General features: G+C 36.2%; 1 protein-coding gene across 4 annotated transcripts in view; it reads left to right on the top strand.

The window, feature by feature from the left end:
- The window catches only part of OPA1 (OPA1 mitochondrial dynamin like GTPase), a 53,426-nt gene extending 35,733 nt beyond the window's left edge, over positions 1-17,693 (top strand). For all 4 annotated transcript variants that reach the window (XM_037406264.1, XM_037406265.1, XM_037406263.1 and 1 more), the window contains 3 exons: positions 554-664; positions 15,117-15,194; positions 15,713-17,693. In XM_037406264.1, the coding sequence (XP_037262161.1) occupies positions 554-664; positions 15,117-15,181 (176 nt within the window). In that variant the 3' untranslated portion in view covers positions 15,182-15,194; positions 15,713-17,693. The remainder of the gene's footprint in view (positions 1-553; positions 665-15,116; positions 15,195-15,712) is intronic.
- The last annotated feature ends 298 nt before the right edge of the window (positions 17,694-17,991 follow it).

The following is a 17,991-nucleotide window of genomic DNA, read 5'->3' as shown; positions in this document are numbered from 1 at the left end:
TTCCTCTTAGCCTTGTATATACAGCAACACCCTTCTGTGTGTCATCAGTCCTTCAATACCACACTCTACTGTCATCATTAACTTTTTTCCATTTTCCACCTTTGATTGACTTGGCTTTGCTGAGGGTGATGTTAATAGTTTTAACTGTTAAGAAGGAGGCAGCAAGGATGCTTACAATAAAAGATTTATTGGACCCTTAGTCGCAAAGAAGAAACTGCTGAATTTAATAGACAGCAAAGAAGTCTACAAATATTTTATCTCCTCCTAAAAAAAGTTGTTCAATAATTTGAGAGGGAAAATAGCTTTGAAATTTAACCATCTTTATCAAAGAATTTCTTGTCTTAATGGCCCAAACAAGGGGCTTGCATGTTTATTTGCCTTTCTCCAAACAGATTAGTTAGTCTGGTAACATAAACTGTCTGCCACAAACTTTACTAAAATTTTGTCCTTAAGGTCATTACAGGTGCAAAAGTGTTACCACTTGCTTGCTTTTTTTTTTTTGTTGTTGTTGTTGTTGTTGTTGACTTGTTGTTTTGGGTCTCTTTTTTTACAGTAAGGCGCTTGGAGAAGAATGTAAAGGAAGTACTTGAAGATTTTGCTGAGGACAATGAAAAAAAGGTGAAGCTCCTAACTGGCAAGAGGGTCCAGCTTGCAGAGGACCTCAGTAAGTACCTGCTCTGTATTGTTATGGAACTAGCTTGGAATGAAGCAAATTCTGACCACTGTCCTTGAGAACATTTAAAGTGCTAGCATTTAATTAATATCACAAATGGAATTTTTCATAAATATGCTCACATCTTACTGGTTCAAAGGTGGACAAGGGTAGTATACTGTGACAAAACAACATAATTTACAGTAGATCCAAATTCACTGATACAAATACATTGCATCAGTATATTGACAAATGAAGTTAAAACAGTGTAAAGGGAAGTTCTTGTTTTTCTGGTACAACACGGTTAATCCACACCTCAGAGACCTGTCTCTGGGTGACTCAGTCTTGAGTGTGTAAAGAGGTTTTGATCCATCTTTTTTTTTAATAATTGGGTGAATTACACAGCCTTTCCACTGTTAATACTGCCTTTTGGTACAGATTAGCTGGAAATGCCTGTGACTTGCTGACCATGCATACAGAAACAGAACCTGTCAGACATGAAGATCTGATATGTTCTGCTTATTAAGCTGAAATGACCATTATATTAAGAGATTTAACAAGGAAGAAAATTTAGCAGATCTAACCTTCCAGAAGGATTACAGTAGTTTAATGCTCTGAGTCGCTCAGAACCTGTTAAGGGGTTTTGTGGTTAATATAGTAAGATTTTAAACAGTGAAAATTTTTAAGGGTGCAATCCAGGCTGAGGTAATACTCTAGTTGCCTACCTGCACACCCAGTAAGGTTTAGACTGACTTTTAGCTGGTGGGGCTTGCTCTTGCACATATATCGGGGGGGGGGCGGTTGGCAACATTCTGCTATTGTTCTGTGAGACTTCCACTTAAACCTCAGCTGTACACCTGGAATGGTAGGAGGGGATGGGGAAATGTTGTACAAAAGGGGAAAGATGAAAGTTTGTGATTAAAGTTCATGTCAACATGCAGATATTTATATATGTACATCACAGGTGACCTTTTTTCTTGTGCTTGATGTAGAAACTGTTTTTTTCTTAAAATATGACTTTATATATTCAGAATAAATTAATATTGTGGTCAGTGTTTCTGCTTTTCTTAGCAATGTTTTGATATCCAGGGTTCAGTAGGACAGAGAAGCCTTCAATTGCTGTTAATTTCCCGAGTATGAATTATGTATTTCATTTTTTATATCCAAAATGTCATATAAAACATTTTTTTTATTTACAATAAACTCGAAATCTAGGGATTTATTTTTTATAGTGCCAGATTGGTTACATTGGAAGTGTTATCTAATTATTGGAAGTATTGTTAAAATCCCAATCAGTTATGGTACTTGTTGTCCTTTAGAAAGTGTTGCTATGATATTTTTGAATTGTGAGTAGGAGTTTTAGTGGATCTAGGGCAAATTATCTGGGTTTTTTGACTGGTCTCTGAAAGAGCTTGTGTGACTATGAATTTTATCATAGGATTTTTTGGAGAAAATTATGAACCTGTGTTGCTTTTGAAACCCTGTATGAACCTTCATGTAACCATTCTTGTAGAGTGGGTGGAATGTGTTTTACAAAACATGGCTTTTTCCTTTCTTTCTCTGTGTACGTGTGTTGAGGTAAAACTAGTGGTAGCCTGAATAGTGGGACACGGGAAGTTCTCTCACTAGTAGGTGAGCAGTGTTTCTTGCTTTCTTGCTTTGATGCTGGATATTAATGTTTTTCCTGAGCAAATACTGCTATAGAGTGAAACTTGGAATATTTAAAGATAAATAAAAATCACCATGTTTTGGTGTTGGGGAAAAAATTTAAACATAGGTGAAAGAATGTGATTTCAAGATGAATAAGATCTTTTGTGCCGTTGTATTTTTAACGCAAATGATAGAATAGTAATTTCAGCAGAGATACTCTATAGTTCTGTGCAACATTGACAGCATGTGGATAACTCTTAACTTTCTGTAGACTAATTTTTAGCGTGGCAGGGGTTTTTTTAATGTTGAGCTGCCAGTAGAAGAAAGCGCTTTCTAGAACTACCTAATCGTTTCCAGAATTCGACTCTGCTGGACTTGCCCTTTTTTTATATAAAGGTCCAAAACAAACTTCCTCGATAGTGTGAACTTTGTACAGTAATTGATTTGCTGTACAACTTTACAACACAAGATGGCAATGAATGGCCTTTGTAGAAGGAGTGGGGAGGTTGTGCATGCAGCAGAGTTGGTGCCGAGCATCCTTTTGTTGCTTTTTTGTTGCTTTTTTGTTGCTTTTTTGTTGCTTTTTTGTTGCTTTTTTGTTGCTTTTTTGTTGCTTTTTTGTTGCTTTTTTGTTGCTTTTTTGTTGCTTTTTTGTTGCTTTTTTGTTGCTTTTTTGTTGCTTTTTTGTTGCTTTTTTGTTGCTTTTTTGTTGCTTTTTTGTTGCTTTTTTGTTGCTTTTTTGTTGCTTTTTTGTTGCTTTTTTGTTGCTTTTTTGTTGCTTTTTTGTTGCTTTTTTGTTGCTTTTTTGTTGCTTTTTTGTTGCTTTTTTGTTGCTTTTTTGTTGCTTTTTTGTTGCTTTTTTGTTGCTTTTTTGTTGCTTTTTTGTTGCTTTTTTGTGCATGACTTAGGCAGTGGGCATTGATTTCTTGGAGGTTAGGGTTTTTCCTCTTGGAGGAAGATGTACTTGCCTAGCCTTGTCCCTTTTCTTTTCTACTCTGTTTTTTGTTTTTATGACATATAATTTATTAAGATTGCAAGGGATGGTCATTTTTTTCTCAGTTACACATTTCACATTAGCAGCTGCATGGAAGGTATTAATTTAGTAAGCTTTTTTTACTAAAAACCTGTTATAAACAGACTGCTTTCATCTTTTTGGAAAGGAAATAGGATCTTCCAGTGTCTTATCCTAAACCTAAACTGCATATATTCGTGTTGCAGTAGCATTTAAAACAGGCTAGGTGGTGCACATGTACACTGAATTCTTCAGGTGAATCCCAGCTTCAGGCAGTCAGCAGGAGCTTTGCCATTGACTTCACTAGAGATGCAATTTCACAGACCCTAAAGAAATAAACATGCTTTATCTTCACTTATTTCTTCTCGATTCCTTTTAAACAGCTGAACTATGAATGTTGCAAAGGCATCTTTTATGTGCACAGGATAAACACATACAAGGATAGTACATACAAAGCATCTTTCCTAGGTCAGTTACTATTCATCCAGTATCCTGTTTCCTCACAAGTTAAAAAAGGAAAAAACACAGAACTTCACCAAATTATAAGTAAAACCATGTGCATTTACACAGGGAGAGTTGTTGGAAGGAGGTGGGAAGGGATTTGCAGAATGCCTATGGAAACTTGATCCTGAAATTACTAGGTATGAATGTGAAGGGGTCAGCCTCCAAGTTCGTTTATCAGTAATGCTGACACCTGTACAGGTGTCATGGGCTAGCTGAGGCTTCATTGTGCACAAAAGCTTTTTGAAACTTTCAGGGAGTGAGTCCCCACAGGAAGAAAAGATAGCTTAGGGCCATTTGTTTAAAATTTATCATACATTTGCAAGGTATGAAACATAACAGTTTGCAAAACTTAATTATTTTCTTGTAAAGACTAAAACACTTAAAAACTAAATAAACCAGTGTTACGGTAAAATTCTTTCAAGTTTTATATCTGAAGTCATTGATTTGAAGTCACTGTATTAAATTCTTAACTTTTGTGTTGAGTCCATTAGTGTTGAATGTAAACCTTTTGCAAACTTCAAGCATGAATGTTTTAATATCATATATGCATGTAATAAACTTGCCATATTAATGCAATTACAGCTAATGTTAGCTAAGATTGGTACTTCCATATGCAAGTTGCTGACTCAGAATGGAATTCCTGTGGTGTATTTGGCTAAGCTGAGTGGGCTCTGTCCTGTCTGTTATGTATAACAAACTGATTTAAATCCAAGCAAGTCTCCTTTTTTGCTAGGCATTTATGTAAAGTTAGGGATAAAGTCTGTGAGCACTACTTTGCAGATAATGAATTCCTCTGGTTACTTTTTTTTCATTGCTGTTGACTGCAGAATTAAAATGTTGTGTGAAACTAATCCTATATTTGGTCATTACTGTAACCTAATTGCAGTCCCTTGAGGTAATTGTCAACAATATTTCGATTTGATCACTGTACTGCATGACATTGTTGATTATATGTGCTCCTTAAAATCATACTTTGACTTGGCTTTCTAAAGCCTTTGTTTCCATTTTCTCTTCTGTCATGAGGTTCAAGTTCTTTAGAAGGTCACAGCATTTCATAGGGGCAAAGCTCAGCTGTAGGAGGAAAGATCTTCTCTCAAATAAGCAGATCTTGGGTAATTTTCATGTAGAAACTAGATGCAGACATGAAAGAACTCAAAAGGCAGTTGTTAGTAGTCCTTAAACTGATCCTTAAAGTGCTTGTTCAGAACCAACATGGTTTTCGGTGTTTACAAGATAAGAAAATTATGTAGAAATTTGAAGGTATGCAGAAGTAGAGCCCACATGTGACCCCTGCTGCTCACAGACAGACATGGGAAAGAGGAAAGCATGCTAGGAAATCCAAATGGAGGAGTGATTTTATAAGAATCTGAAAAATTACAGTTATTTTATGCTCTTATTTCTTCCATGATGCCTAAATACTGACTTTTTAGAAGCTATGTAAGTGAGACAACATAAAGAAGTGGCAGCAGCCTTGCTTTGCTCCTTTCAGCTGGTTGTAGCAGTGAGGAGCCTTGTTTATAGTCTGCTCCTGAGCTGGCAGAAAGTTACACCAGGAGATGCTGTGGCCTTCTAACCAGACAAAAGCAGAGTTGCCGTTTCCCTCTGGCAATCAACAAACAGATCTCCAGCCCTTCTGGCCAGCGTGTGCAGGGTAGCTGTTACCTTCACAATCCCCTACCAACAGCTTCCCCCAGGGTGTTAATATGGCCTGCATCTTATCAGAGGCTGACTGACTGCTTGAGATTTGGGCATAAATGACAAAGTGTGTGCCATCTGTGTCTTAACAAGTTCAGGCCTGTGCTGATGTCACCAGTGTGCTGGTGGCAGCATGACTCCTGTGCTCCCTTTGAGCTCTGTAGAGGGTTCTGGTGCTCTATGGTGCAGGAAGTCAGGAGGCAACATGCTTGGAATCAGTCTTTGTGGTCATGTCTTCGATTTCCCCTACCTGTGAACATGGGCAAGTCAGCAACAATACATCCCGTTGTTTGTAGTAGATATGCTAACTTTCTGGTACTCTGTTAGCATGCGAATTAATTGGTTTTGCATTATTACAATGTTTTTCACTCCATGTAGATGATTTATGAAATTAACCCAAGCAAGTGTGCTTTGACATGAAAGATACCGGTTGAATGCTTAAGTTCTTCCCCCACCCCTGTCCGCTCTGAGTTTTGGGGCAGCTGCACAAAACTACACATTCTTCTGGTTTTAATTCATTAGGACTGTCTGTGTCAAAGTGCAGATAAGGTAGTTCCTGCTTTGTGTCATGGCAGAAAGTGCTTTAAAAAGCTGCATCTTCTCAGAGAGGGAAGTAATCCTCAAGGGAAAACATACATCACTTGTAAACCTCCTGTGATGGAGTGATGGTTTACTTAACTTAAGAATCCCAGATGACCAAAGTCTGTCTGCTGTGATTTCTTAAGGTTATTGATGAAGAGTTAGGCACTGATGTCCAGGTTCTAAAACGGATCCTTGCAAAGTTCGGCACATTTGTCACTGGCTAAGAGAAGCCTGTCGATTAAGGTTGACATTAAAAAGTAATGATAAACTGCTATATAAGTAATGACATATTTAATGCCTGTTAATCTTACCTTAGACCTATGTCTCTTGTACTTGAGGGTCATTCTGGTGTTGTCTGCCAAATTTATTTATTTCCTAAAATTTCCTTAAATGATGCAAGGATCAAAACATCAAATTGGATATTATTTTCATTTTAGTACTGGTTGCTTATGAGAGTACCTGTTAATCAAAACTTAAATAAGTACTTAACACAGAGAGATTACTGTTTATATAAATGCAAACTTTTAAACTGACCAATGTATTTGTTTTGAACTAGTATGGAACTGTGGAGTAAAAGTAATATTCACATTTCCAGGAGCTGGAGAAGTCAGTGTCGTGTATGTTGCACATTGTTAATGTTGTAGTGGATTCCACTTTGCTTCCAATTTGGAAGTCTACATTAAAAAAAAATGAGGGAAGGAAATATTTTCAGCTAGGAATGATAACAAACTAAGAAAAAAATAGAACAACCTGTTTTTCTTCAGGGCATGATGACTTAAGTTTCTGTTTATAAAAAATGAAGCTTATTATAATTTTTAAATTTATCTCATCACCATCTCTTTTTCCAATCTCTTTTAAGAGAGACTTTCACATACATAGTTGTGATAGCTAGATAATAAAATAATATGCTAACTACTGAGTGTGCTTTATATTGGGTGGAGAACCAACATATATCAGTTATTTCTTATGTTAAAATCTCTTTACAGTTTTATAGACTTATGGTTACAGTAGCCTTTACATAAGTAATTTACCTTTATAGGTGTACAGGTACTTTCTGCATAAGAAAAAGTTAATGTTCATTTTTTTGACATCACTGGATGAAACATTGGGTAATATTTCTGGTTTGCCTCTATATTTTTCACTATTTCCACCCAAAATAATGAGCTTTTCATTTTAGCTTAACAGTTTTGATTTTGAAATTAAATCTTTCTGTGTCTGATACAAGATGTGAGTCTGGTTTAGGAGCTTGCCTTGTCATTCTGCTACCGAGCTCCTTCTAGAAGTCTAGTAAGCAGCACACCTAAATTCTGTTGAATGATTGAGTTATTAGAACAGTTTTAATTAAAAATCTAAGGTATAGACAGAGGACTGAAAGGTGCCCAAGTCATACCTTGCTGTTGCATATAGTGTCTCTCATAAACTTGCAGCTTCATATAGATTAATAAGAATTTGTACGTTAAGCTAACCTTAATGACAGTAAAGTAGTATATACGTGTGTGTGACCTCGCATCAGGATTTGGTAATGCTTAATTTCTTTTCTGTAGACAAGCGGGACTGATGTGTAATAGCCCATAGAAACATCCTGTATAAAGTCAGTGGTCTGTATAGTTGTCAGTTGTGCTTCAGCCCCATACCTCTGTTCTGATATGCTCTGTCAGAAACAGAAAGACTTTGTGCTTGCCAGCCTGAGGAGCCCTGGGGACTGCTCCAAGAAACACAGGCAGCTTCTGTTCCGGGAGGGGGGAAATGAGTTGCCAGCTTCTGTTCTGAGGAGGGAAATGTGGTGCCGAAGCCATTTCATTAAGCTGCAGAATCTGAGACAGCTGTAGATAAAGACATTGAGTGATTAGTAAACTACAGTTTCAGCAGCACAACGCACAATTCCTGTTTCTGATGCTAAAAATCGTTACTAGTAATGCAAAAATAACGTTCCAATGCTCAATACCTTGTAAAAATAGCTGAAGTGTTTTCAGACAAGCTCTCTTGTACTGCTACCTGGTTATCTTTAGTCTGAAACAAAGGTGATACTGTTTCATACAGGCAGCTGATACCTTTGCCTAGTATGATATGTAGGGATTAATAATTAATATGATATTAATACTTGCAACAAAAATTACTTCAGTGATGGCAACTGTGACTTCCCCATCCCCCTGGCCCTCTCTAAAATTACTTAAGACTAAGATTTTATGTTTCTGCAGCAGGCTAAATATGCAGTCTGGTGAAAAATAGTTTCATGTTTTAGAGGTGGATTCACCCGCAACAGAGAAAAAAAGTGTATACTATATATTTGTCTTTGTAGGAAACGGGCTTCTTTGTGTTTTCTCCTATTACTGCCATGCAAAAGGTGATTTTCAGCCAGGTCACCAGCAGGCAGTTGTTAATGAACTCGTATCCATGAAATTGATATGTTGACTGACCCTTGGAGATTTTAATAGAGATACTAAAATAATATGTTTAGCACCTTGTCTCATTCTAGAGTTTAAAATAAATATTTCTGAGAGGACACTGAAATACTATCTTTGTCTATTTAGTAATGAAGGCATCTCACCTGGTGCACTTGGGTAGTTAGCGCATGTCCCTGTCCTCCTCACTGTTGTTCTGGAACTGATACCTGGAGTACAGCCATTCTAACTGTTGCTCAGATTAAAATACCTTTTCTCTCAAGATGCCAAAGGGATTTAAGGCAAGTAGAAAAGTGGTCAGTGGCTCTGGTGAATATAATGGTGAATGTCTATGTTCATACGTCTGAGAGGGGAAGCCTGATTTGTAAATGTGTTTACATTTTTGTACCAAAATTATCCTGTTCCAGTGAGCATACTTTGAAGTCAGAATTTATAGAAAGAACTCAAACTGGCTGCAAATTCAAATCTCATTACAGATTGCAATACATCTAAGAAACATTTTGTGACAATAAAGGAAAGCTGCTACAACATGCATCAGTTAGCATCTTCATTCAGTCTAACTGCTAGTAACTGAAGAGTATGCTAGCTATTGTCTGCGAGATTGCATTTTAAAGGCTGAATATTTTTAATGATTCATGGATTTACTACATGAACTATTATAAATTCCATTTAAACTGTTCAGGGTTCTGCAGTGCTTTTATTACACTAATGAGCTAATTGTTTAAGAATCATTCACATGATTCATCCTCTGGCTCAGCCTTTTAAAAAAACTTTTAACTGCTGAAAATCTCTTGACAAACCAATATTTATAGCAGTTTGACAGCAGGATGAGGAACAGCGTTTGTCTTTGTAACAGCTTAAAGAAAAGGCCTTTCCAGCACCCAGCCATGCAGTTACAATCTTGACCTCTTTCTTATGCTGGGAACATACACAGAGCAGACAAGCAGCACCTCCCATGTGTTTTCTTGACCCTTTGACTGTCCATTCACTTCCCATCTGTTTTGCAGCCTTAAAGGAACAGAGGGGGCCCTCTACTTATAAATCTGTCTTTGCAGCTGATAAATGATGTTCTGTCTCTTTAAGGGCAGCCTGGGTGGTTTTGCCTTCCCCAGCCCCCACCCCCCCACCAAAAAAAAGCCAACCAAAAAAAAACCCACCAAAAAACCAACTTTAGCTTGCCTTTTGGCCTCATCCTAGAGGAAAATATGGTATGTGAACAAGAGGAAACTGGCAAAAAATGTGATGGGTAGTGTCAAAGGATTTTCTACAATTCAGCAGGACATGACCTTGCAACAATCAGTAAGTTATAGTAGCTGTTAAGCTGTGGTTGTGAGATGAAAAAGCATGCTGATGCAAGTCCACCCCAACTGTGGGTGGAAAGTCTGCTTTCTGGGGCAGTATTTGGAGTGGCTATGAGCAGTACACCTCATACTATTTCAACAAGAAGTAAAGCCTTTGCATGGCCCTTGGAAAATCCAGGAATGTGGTACAAAAGGCTGAACTCCAAAGAGATGATTTCCCACCCCACCCCACTCCCCCACCCTTTCTCCACCAGTCTGTTCATAGGGGGTTGTGTACAAATATGAGGTTTGTGTCTTAGGTAACCCTAAGCTAAAATTTGATGTTCAATAGGAAACTGTGGATCAACATTTCCAGTTTTTAATGGTGTGCTTCTGTGCATTCCGATGAAATCTGACTACAGACTGGGCTTTCCTTTTTACTGGAGGAAAGATGATGCATTCATAGCAGTAAATTCAACATTTCTGCCTCTGTGGTTAATTAACCATAACATAGAAGTAGCACAGCAAGCAGTGAGAATGTTTATAGGCAAGGAAGGGATTAAGAAAGGAGGGAAGATTTTTTTATTTTTTTTTAAAAGGACTAAAGTCTAAACGCAATCCAGAGCAGAAGGAGGGACAACCATGAACTTTCAAATATCAAAGCCATGTAAACATTAATTGGAGACAGAAATTACTTTAATGTAGAACAGGAGAATTTATAATGAGGTATTAATATGTTTTTATCGTGGTTTTTTTCATGCTGTATTTTCCATCAAAGTACAAAATAAAGATGGATCTGTGTCCAGAAAGATTTTACAAGTTTTCTTGATACTGCAACTGGAGTTTGATATCTTATGAGCAAACTTGTAAACAGGGGAAGGGAAAACCTTTTGTTTTGCCTGAAATGGAGTTTTCTCCCTGTTCTGACACAGGCAGACATGAACATCTTTAAAATTCTGTGCTAAAACCATTAGTTTTTTACAGGTAAGCATGTATGATTTGAATGCCACAAAATTCATTTCTCTTCAGAAGCATAAGCAAGACAGGTTTTGTGGGCAGAGGACACATCTTTCATTAGACCAATTAATGCAGTTGGAAAATACCTAGAAAACTTTTTCTTGCCACTTAGAAGGTGGTTGAAATACATTAGTAACATAGTTTGCTTTTCTAATTTGTGTTTAATATTATTTTGAGTTTATTTGAGATAAGCTCAGCTGAGGCAGCAATCAGTAAGCAAGCCATCCATGTAAGACTGAATATTTCAGGGGTTTCCCTTCTGGCCAGCTTATAATATTAGGAAAATTGAACTTTATATATGGCTGCATCTTTCTGTGTTCACAGCGTACCCAAATCCTCATTACAGATCAATTAGTCTGGTTTTGAGCCTTTTAGATTTAGGATCACAGGATTAATGACAAGAAAATGAGCGGGTAGCTATATCATTTCATATGGAAATAAGGAGAGACTGAGCGTGAATGAGGAACTCAAGATGTCTGAATAAAGAATTTCCTCGTGAAATTTCATGGGATATGGAGGGAGGATTATGGGAATATTCATGACTCAGATCAAGAGGCATAATGAGTTGATGTATGAAGCAGCTTATCTTTTAGGTAAACACAGGGTAAATGGGAAGTAGAATAGCCATTCATTGCCCCTAGGCCTGTGAATGTTACTGTTCTAAAGATGGAAGCAAGGGTTTAGTTACAGTTATTCTTCATTGATTTCATTTGGGTTTTGATCACTGTTTAACAGGTGCTGGAAGAATTATGTGCTTGTAACTTCAGGTCTGCATTAAAAGTACCAAAGAGCACATTACCTTTCTAGAATGCAGTGTAAGTGATAGTATATATTTAAACTTCTGTAGTACCATATAATAAGAGTGTAGTACTTTAACAGCCTTCTGTGATATCTGAGCATTGTATAACAGTGCTGGGTAGTTCGACCTGTTAAAAAAATAATTTGCTAGGCTGCTGAACGCTTTTAATCTGTGGTTTACTTGTACATGGAGAAACGCAGTATCACAAAACCTAGAAGGAGCAACTGATCACCTTCGTCTATTCCTTAATTCACTTACATAGTAAGTATTCTTCCCTGAAATACAAATGATGTTCTGGGCTTGGCACATTGGTAAACATTCCTTAAAACAAAACATACTATAATTTACAAGTGTACGTCACTAATATTTTGATCTAGGTGTCCATGAAAACCCTGCAAATGTGGGTACACAGCTTATGCATTGCACTGGGGAGAAAACTTCCCTAAATCAAGATGGGTAACATCTGACTCTTGAATTGTAACCATTAATTGTTGTTCCAAATGCAGTGTCAGATGGTGCTGATGAAACTACAGGCAGTTATCCCAGAGTTGCAGACCCTGCACTTGCACTCATTAAAGGAGTTCTGCCTGAGCATTTATATTTACTAGTTTGTTAAGGTTAGTGTTGTGTAAATGCCTAACTCTGCCATTAGCCTATTTGAAAAGTAAACCAATTTTGCAGACTGCTTCTCTGTGCTACAGAATGGACTTGTGGGAAAATGTTATAGGATGACTGGGGTCTGCTGCAGCAAAAGGCTTTACAACTGCTAAGAATACAGGCTATAGCATGAATAATTGCAGCTATTTGGCAGTCATTGTAACTGTTCTTTTTTAAGAATAGCCAGCGTATTTTTTCAAAGTATTAAATTACCTCAAGACCTCATAATTATTACAGTTAAGCAGTCATTTCAATTCAGTCCAAGTATAAAAACTAATAAAGTGCTCATAATATGGAGTCAATTTTAGTATGTCTGTTCTCTGAGCAAACACAGCTGATTCAGTATATTCTGGTGGAATACATATTTGCTATCCTGTTATTTTAATATGACCTAATCAGAAAATTAAAATAGATTTTGTTGGCACAAGCCTTTTTTTTTTAAGGGTGAAATAATTACAGATTTTTGCTGATGCTATTAATTTTCAGGACTGGAATATTTCATTAGCAAGAGGTTGAGAAGGGAAAATATTTGCATTTAATACTGCTAAATCTGCCTGCTTTCACTAAGTCTAATGGCTTGATCAATATAAAGAACATACTTGGGGAAAGCATATAGCAATTTTAAAAAAAATCACAAAAAATAAAGCTATTGAAAGCATGACATGAAGAGACCTTCTGGGTTGTGAGATTTAATCTCCAGTTTTCACTGGCAACTGTTGTTCACTTTGGAGAGGGAGGTCCAGGATTAATAATTTCCAAAAATATATCAACTCTGTCCAAGATAATAGGACATTATTTCAAAGGCTAATTTTGTAAATGTACATGGAGACATCAGTATTGGAAGCTGAGCTAAGTAGTTGCCTAAATAAATGCCATAGAATTAATGTTTTCATTGCACAAGGTTTATACACTGACATGCAAACAATACATATATATTTATTTTTTTTTTTAGTTAAAAAGATAGTAATGAAAACACTTTGAATGTGCTTAGTAAGGAGAAGTGATCATGGGACCACTTTTTTTCATTGGCAGCTTTCAAAGATTCTGCTGAGCTGCATCAAGCATATTTTGGTTTTAATACTTTCTTTCCCTGGTAAAAATCAGTTACTGCTGTTTCTTAACTTCCAGGATACAGCTTCTTCCCCTCACACTGACTGTAATCTTCATGTAATATAGAAGTACTTTAAAAAAAAAAAAATCAAAATAATTCAAGAAAGTTCGTTGGTGTTTTCTTTAGGACCAGGAGTGTGATTCAGCCTCCCTGTACATCTGTGTGAGCAGATGAGCACTACTGGGGAAGGGGACACTGAAGTGTTGAAAGTATAAGTGGCTTGTCCTTCATCACCCGAGAGCTGCCTGATAAAGATAGAAGTTTGAGATTTCTTCATCCTCATACAAGCTATTTTCCATATTTTATTTAAAATGCTAACTATATCTCTGCTTCCCTTAGAACAGGAGTACAACATTTTGTTGATTTTTTTTATTATTATTATTATTACTGCCATTATAATTACTTAAAATGGAATTCATAACTCTCTGGGATTGTCATTTGGTTACTGGATGAAACTTTTTGTTCTTAGCTACATTCTTAGAGCACTCTTCAGAGGGTTGTTTTCTTTTTTCCTCTTCTGCTTATGTATCCCGTTTAAGGCTGATGGTTTTATTTTTCTTTCTGTTTTGCTGTTGTTTCAGTTCAGCAAACAAGTGTATAACATGGTATTACTAAAGCAAAGAAAACATTAATAAAAGATTTAAAACAACAACAAAAAAGCTCAAACCTTCTATCTCATACAAGGGAACACATGGCTTTAATCCAGTAGTATTTTTAGCTTAAAAAAAATTATCTGTGTTTATACATATCTAACTTATTTTTGTCTGTCCCACTGCTCCCCCCCTGTTCCTTCATATTTCTGAAGTGTGTGTTTTTTCATGGCTATAATCACACGCAGAAGGAGCTTCAAATGAGGATGTGGTGAGAGAGAAGCAGGAAATCTCACAGGCTTTGGATTCCAGCTATGTTCTAAATCTTGCTTCATAAGCAATTTCATAAATCAAATAGGTTATATGATGACAAGTGTTGTATGGAATTGAGGAAAGAGTGGAAAAATGCCTAAACCCCTGAATTTTTCCCAATCAATGTTGCCTTTTCGTTCTTGGTAACTATTTGTAGTTGTGTTCAAGACGTGTTTTTGTAAGAGAAATAAACTCCCAGCTGTAGTATTTATATAAAATAAAATTCTGCCCATATCCATCTGGTTACTACTGAAATGCAAGGAAATAATTTGCAAATTTTAAACATTCTTAACATTGTGCATGCCCTTTTGAATAGGTGTCTTGAATACTGATGTTCCATTCCTTGCTGAAAGGGCACTAGCTTTCAGCTCTTTTTAGAATGATTAGTAGTGTTTGTGACACTTACTGTGGAGAATAAGGATAATTGGTTAAAAGAGAGAAGGATTAGTGGGCATTATTTAAAAGACAACAACTCCTTTACATGTAATGGCTGTACAGTAGTTCTACTGTGCATGATCGAATGTAAATTTCAGGGTTTTAAAACACAGTGTTTCTATAATTTGATTGCTTTGGTAAATATTTGAATTATTAATTAGCATGATGATCCTAAAATATGTTTGTAGAAATTCTTCAAATAGGACAGGGCTTCATTTCTTCTGACGTAGAAAAATGTTCTGAATCTTAGAAATAAAGAAAATAAATGCATAGGGTAATACAACATCATCAGGTTTTATGTTTGCAGGTTTTGAGGTGATTGGTTTTGGGTTTGGTGGTTGGTTGTTTTTTTTCCTTTCTGAGCATATCCTCAATTAAGTAATAGGTATTTGAACAATGATCTTCTTAATTCCTCCAGAAAAAGTTCGAGAAATCCAGGAAAAACTTGAAGCCTTCATAGAAGCCCTCCATCAAGAAAAGTAGATTGTTCAAGCAGGTAATCACATTTAGATCATAAAAAGTGCTACAATTTTGTCATTGTTCAGTGTAAAATTATTATCCATCTCTTGTAAATGCACATATTATCATATAGACTTTGTGAAAATTCCTTCTTATTTTGTTGTTGCCTGGCTGCTGCTGCTGCTTCTTGCTTCTGGTCTGCAGAACTGTACTTTCAGCTTTTACACTACAAGCAAATACAAAACTCAGTAGAAATACAATTACTGGCTGGCTATTCAGATATTGTGAAACACCGTAAGCTATTTGATTACTCTCAGTTAATTATTTTTATCTGTGTTACGAGAAAGAAGGCATAACTAGCTGGAATCAAAATGAAGGGAATGCTTGTCTATAAAAGCGTTCTGATTCTTTTTTTTTCCCTTACAGGCACTGTGTATTGTTAACAAAAATATTTGCATGCGGCTAATTTCCAAATTTTTCTTCTGTATTAATTCTCAAAAGCGTGTGTCATATATTTGCACACATTTTAAAATAATCCCCTTTCTGTTTCAACAGCAACTTTACACAGGAATACAGCCTTTTCCAGGATACCTTGCACAAAAAAGACTGAATAAAAATGGCTTTTGTGTCCCATTCTCTTTCCTGCCTTTTGGGGAGCATCCTGAAATGTTGGAGGAGAAAGAAAATAATGTCTCATGGGATTGAGAAGTTCAGTTAAAATCCACCTGCTCATTTAATTTTTGAAGCTTCATGCACATGACAGAAGAGTCTGACTTGTGTGTCCATGAGATAGCTTGGGAGCTTGCTGAAGTTGTACATTTAAGGTCTTTTTTTTTTTTTTTTTCCTGAAAGGAAAAAAGGCTTTTATTTTTGGCATCTGTCTTGTATGGTAGAGCTGGATCAGATTCATAAAATGATTTTATCTGTTGTCATTTTCTTGCCTGCAAATGATCCTGGGCATTTGACATAAAGTTTTAGTATTTGTATGTACATTAAAACACCCTTCTAAGAAATGCCATTTCTATTTGTTATGCTCTGTGTTGAAGCATTCTCTGACCACTCTGGTGCAGATTTAAAAGCATGGTATTGAGATCTTGAGAGTAAGCTGTGGGTTTTGTTCAACTCCTAAACTCCTGAGAGACATCATCCGAGCAATTCTTGTAGTGCTTTCACTTGGAAGTACAGACTGCTGTTCACTGGCACCTTAAAAGGTTTGGCTCAGGAAATAATGTCAGCAGCTGCTCCTTTTCCCCATTCTTTCCTAATGTGTTTTTACTTTTGAATCATAGCCGATTACATTTCATTTCTGGGATTGCACAGACTCTGATTTTCTTATTAACTTCTCCCTTTACCATAGGTACAAAGTAACCTGATCAAGTACGTGTGAAATGTAGAAAGATACTCTGTAAAATTCCAACTTGTCCAACCTCCTTAACTAAAAAAGGAAAATTGTAATTAATTACATTTTTCTAATACCTACTGTAAGACCAAAATCATTTTTATAAGAATGATATGCACAAGGTCCTTCCACACCCACTTGATTTCTGTCATTCAGTATAGTAAAAATAGTACGTAGTATTTCTTTTACTGCCTTTCACTTCTGCCATAGAAATGTCACTTCTGACAAATGTAAGCATGATATAGGCTCTGTATCATAGGTGCCTGGTGATTAATCACCACTGTATTTTTCTATCCACACTTTGCCACAAATGATCTGGATACACGGCTGAATACTTCTGTGGAAGAAGACTTTAGGCCTGAAGCAGTTTGTTTTGCAGTTGTCTGATTATGTACACTGAAAAATTGACCTAGGTTTATTTTTCCCTTTTGAAAAGGCTATTGATTTTGATGTGTGGCAATTAAGACAGAGGAATCTGAACATTTTCCAGCAGATACTGTTTTTGTTTGCTCTCAGAGGAAACAGTATAAAATTTGGTAAGAGTTCCCCAAATGTTCAGACATAAAATGTTTAGTCAAGTGGACAAAAAGTTAACATAGAGCAATTCATAAAATGGTGTTGAGAGGTTAAATATTTCAAGGTGATATAGCTGAATGTTTTGGGATTTTCTGTTTAAAGTTACTTCCTGAAAATGAGTGGTTGTGAATGGAAAAATGAAAAAAATTGCTTGTGTTACCATCGTTCTCTGAAGATAACTTCAGAAATGTAAGTTTGTGCAATTCTGAAGGCTGAGTCCTTAGATTGTATAGCAAGTGAAATAAGTCTGTACTTGTGTTAAATCACTTTTTGTAAAAAAAAAAAAAAAAATCCAAACAAAAGAACCCCAAAACACAACAAAAAAAGAACTTTTGCATTTTACCTAGAGATCACTGTTTGAAACTTGTGTAATGTAAATGTTGCAAAATGTTGCATCCAGTGGCCCAGCGTTCATCTCTTAGCGTGATGTTCCTGTAGTTTTAGTTCCAACTTCTCTGTGCTGCTCATCTAAGACTCTAGCATGATGTATTCCATGAAAACTAGGTATTTATTGAATAAAAATGTAACTGAAGGAATAATAAAATGTGGGGTTTGAACACAGTGCTATTGTGCCTAATTCAGAAGTCAATTTGGCTTTCTCATTTGTTGAACTGTGCAGAAGTATACTGTTAATGGTCATTAATGTAATGCCTGATTCAGAAGTGCTGTGTCAGCACCAAGTTAGTGGTAACTGTACTATCTTGTATCTCTATGTGTTGTCTCTATATAAATTAATTATTACCTTACCATTTATGTAATATGTTTAGACAAAGATGTCGTATGAAAAATCATTATGTTGAAAACTCACCTCTCTGGAAGTTTAGATAATGAACTGATATTCAAAATACGAATGAAGACT

Source organism: Falco rusticolus, chromosome 13, assembly GCF_015220075.1.
Source record: "Falco rusticolus isolate bFalRus1 chromosome 13, bFalRus1.pri, whole genome shotgun sequence".
Taxonomy (NCBI): domain Eukaryota; kingdom Metazoa; phylum Chordata; class Aves; order Falconiformes; family Falconidae; genus Falco; species Falco rusticolus.
This window is presented reverse-complemented; position numbering and strand designations above follow the sequence as displayed.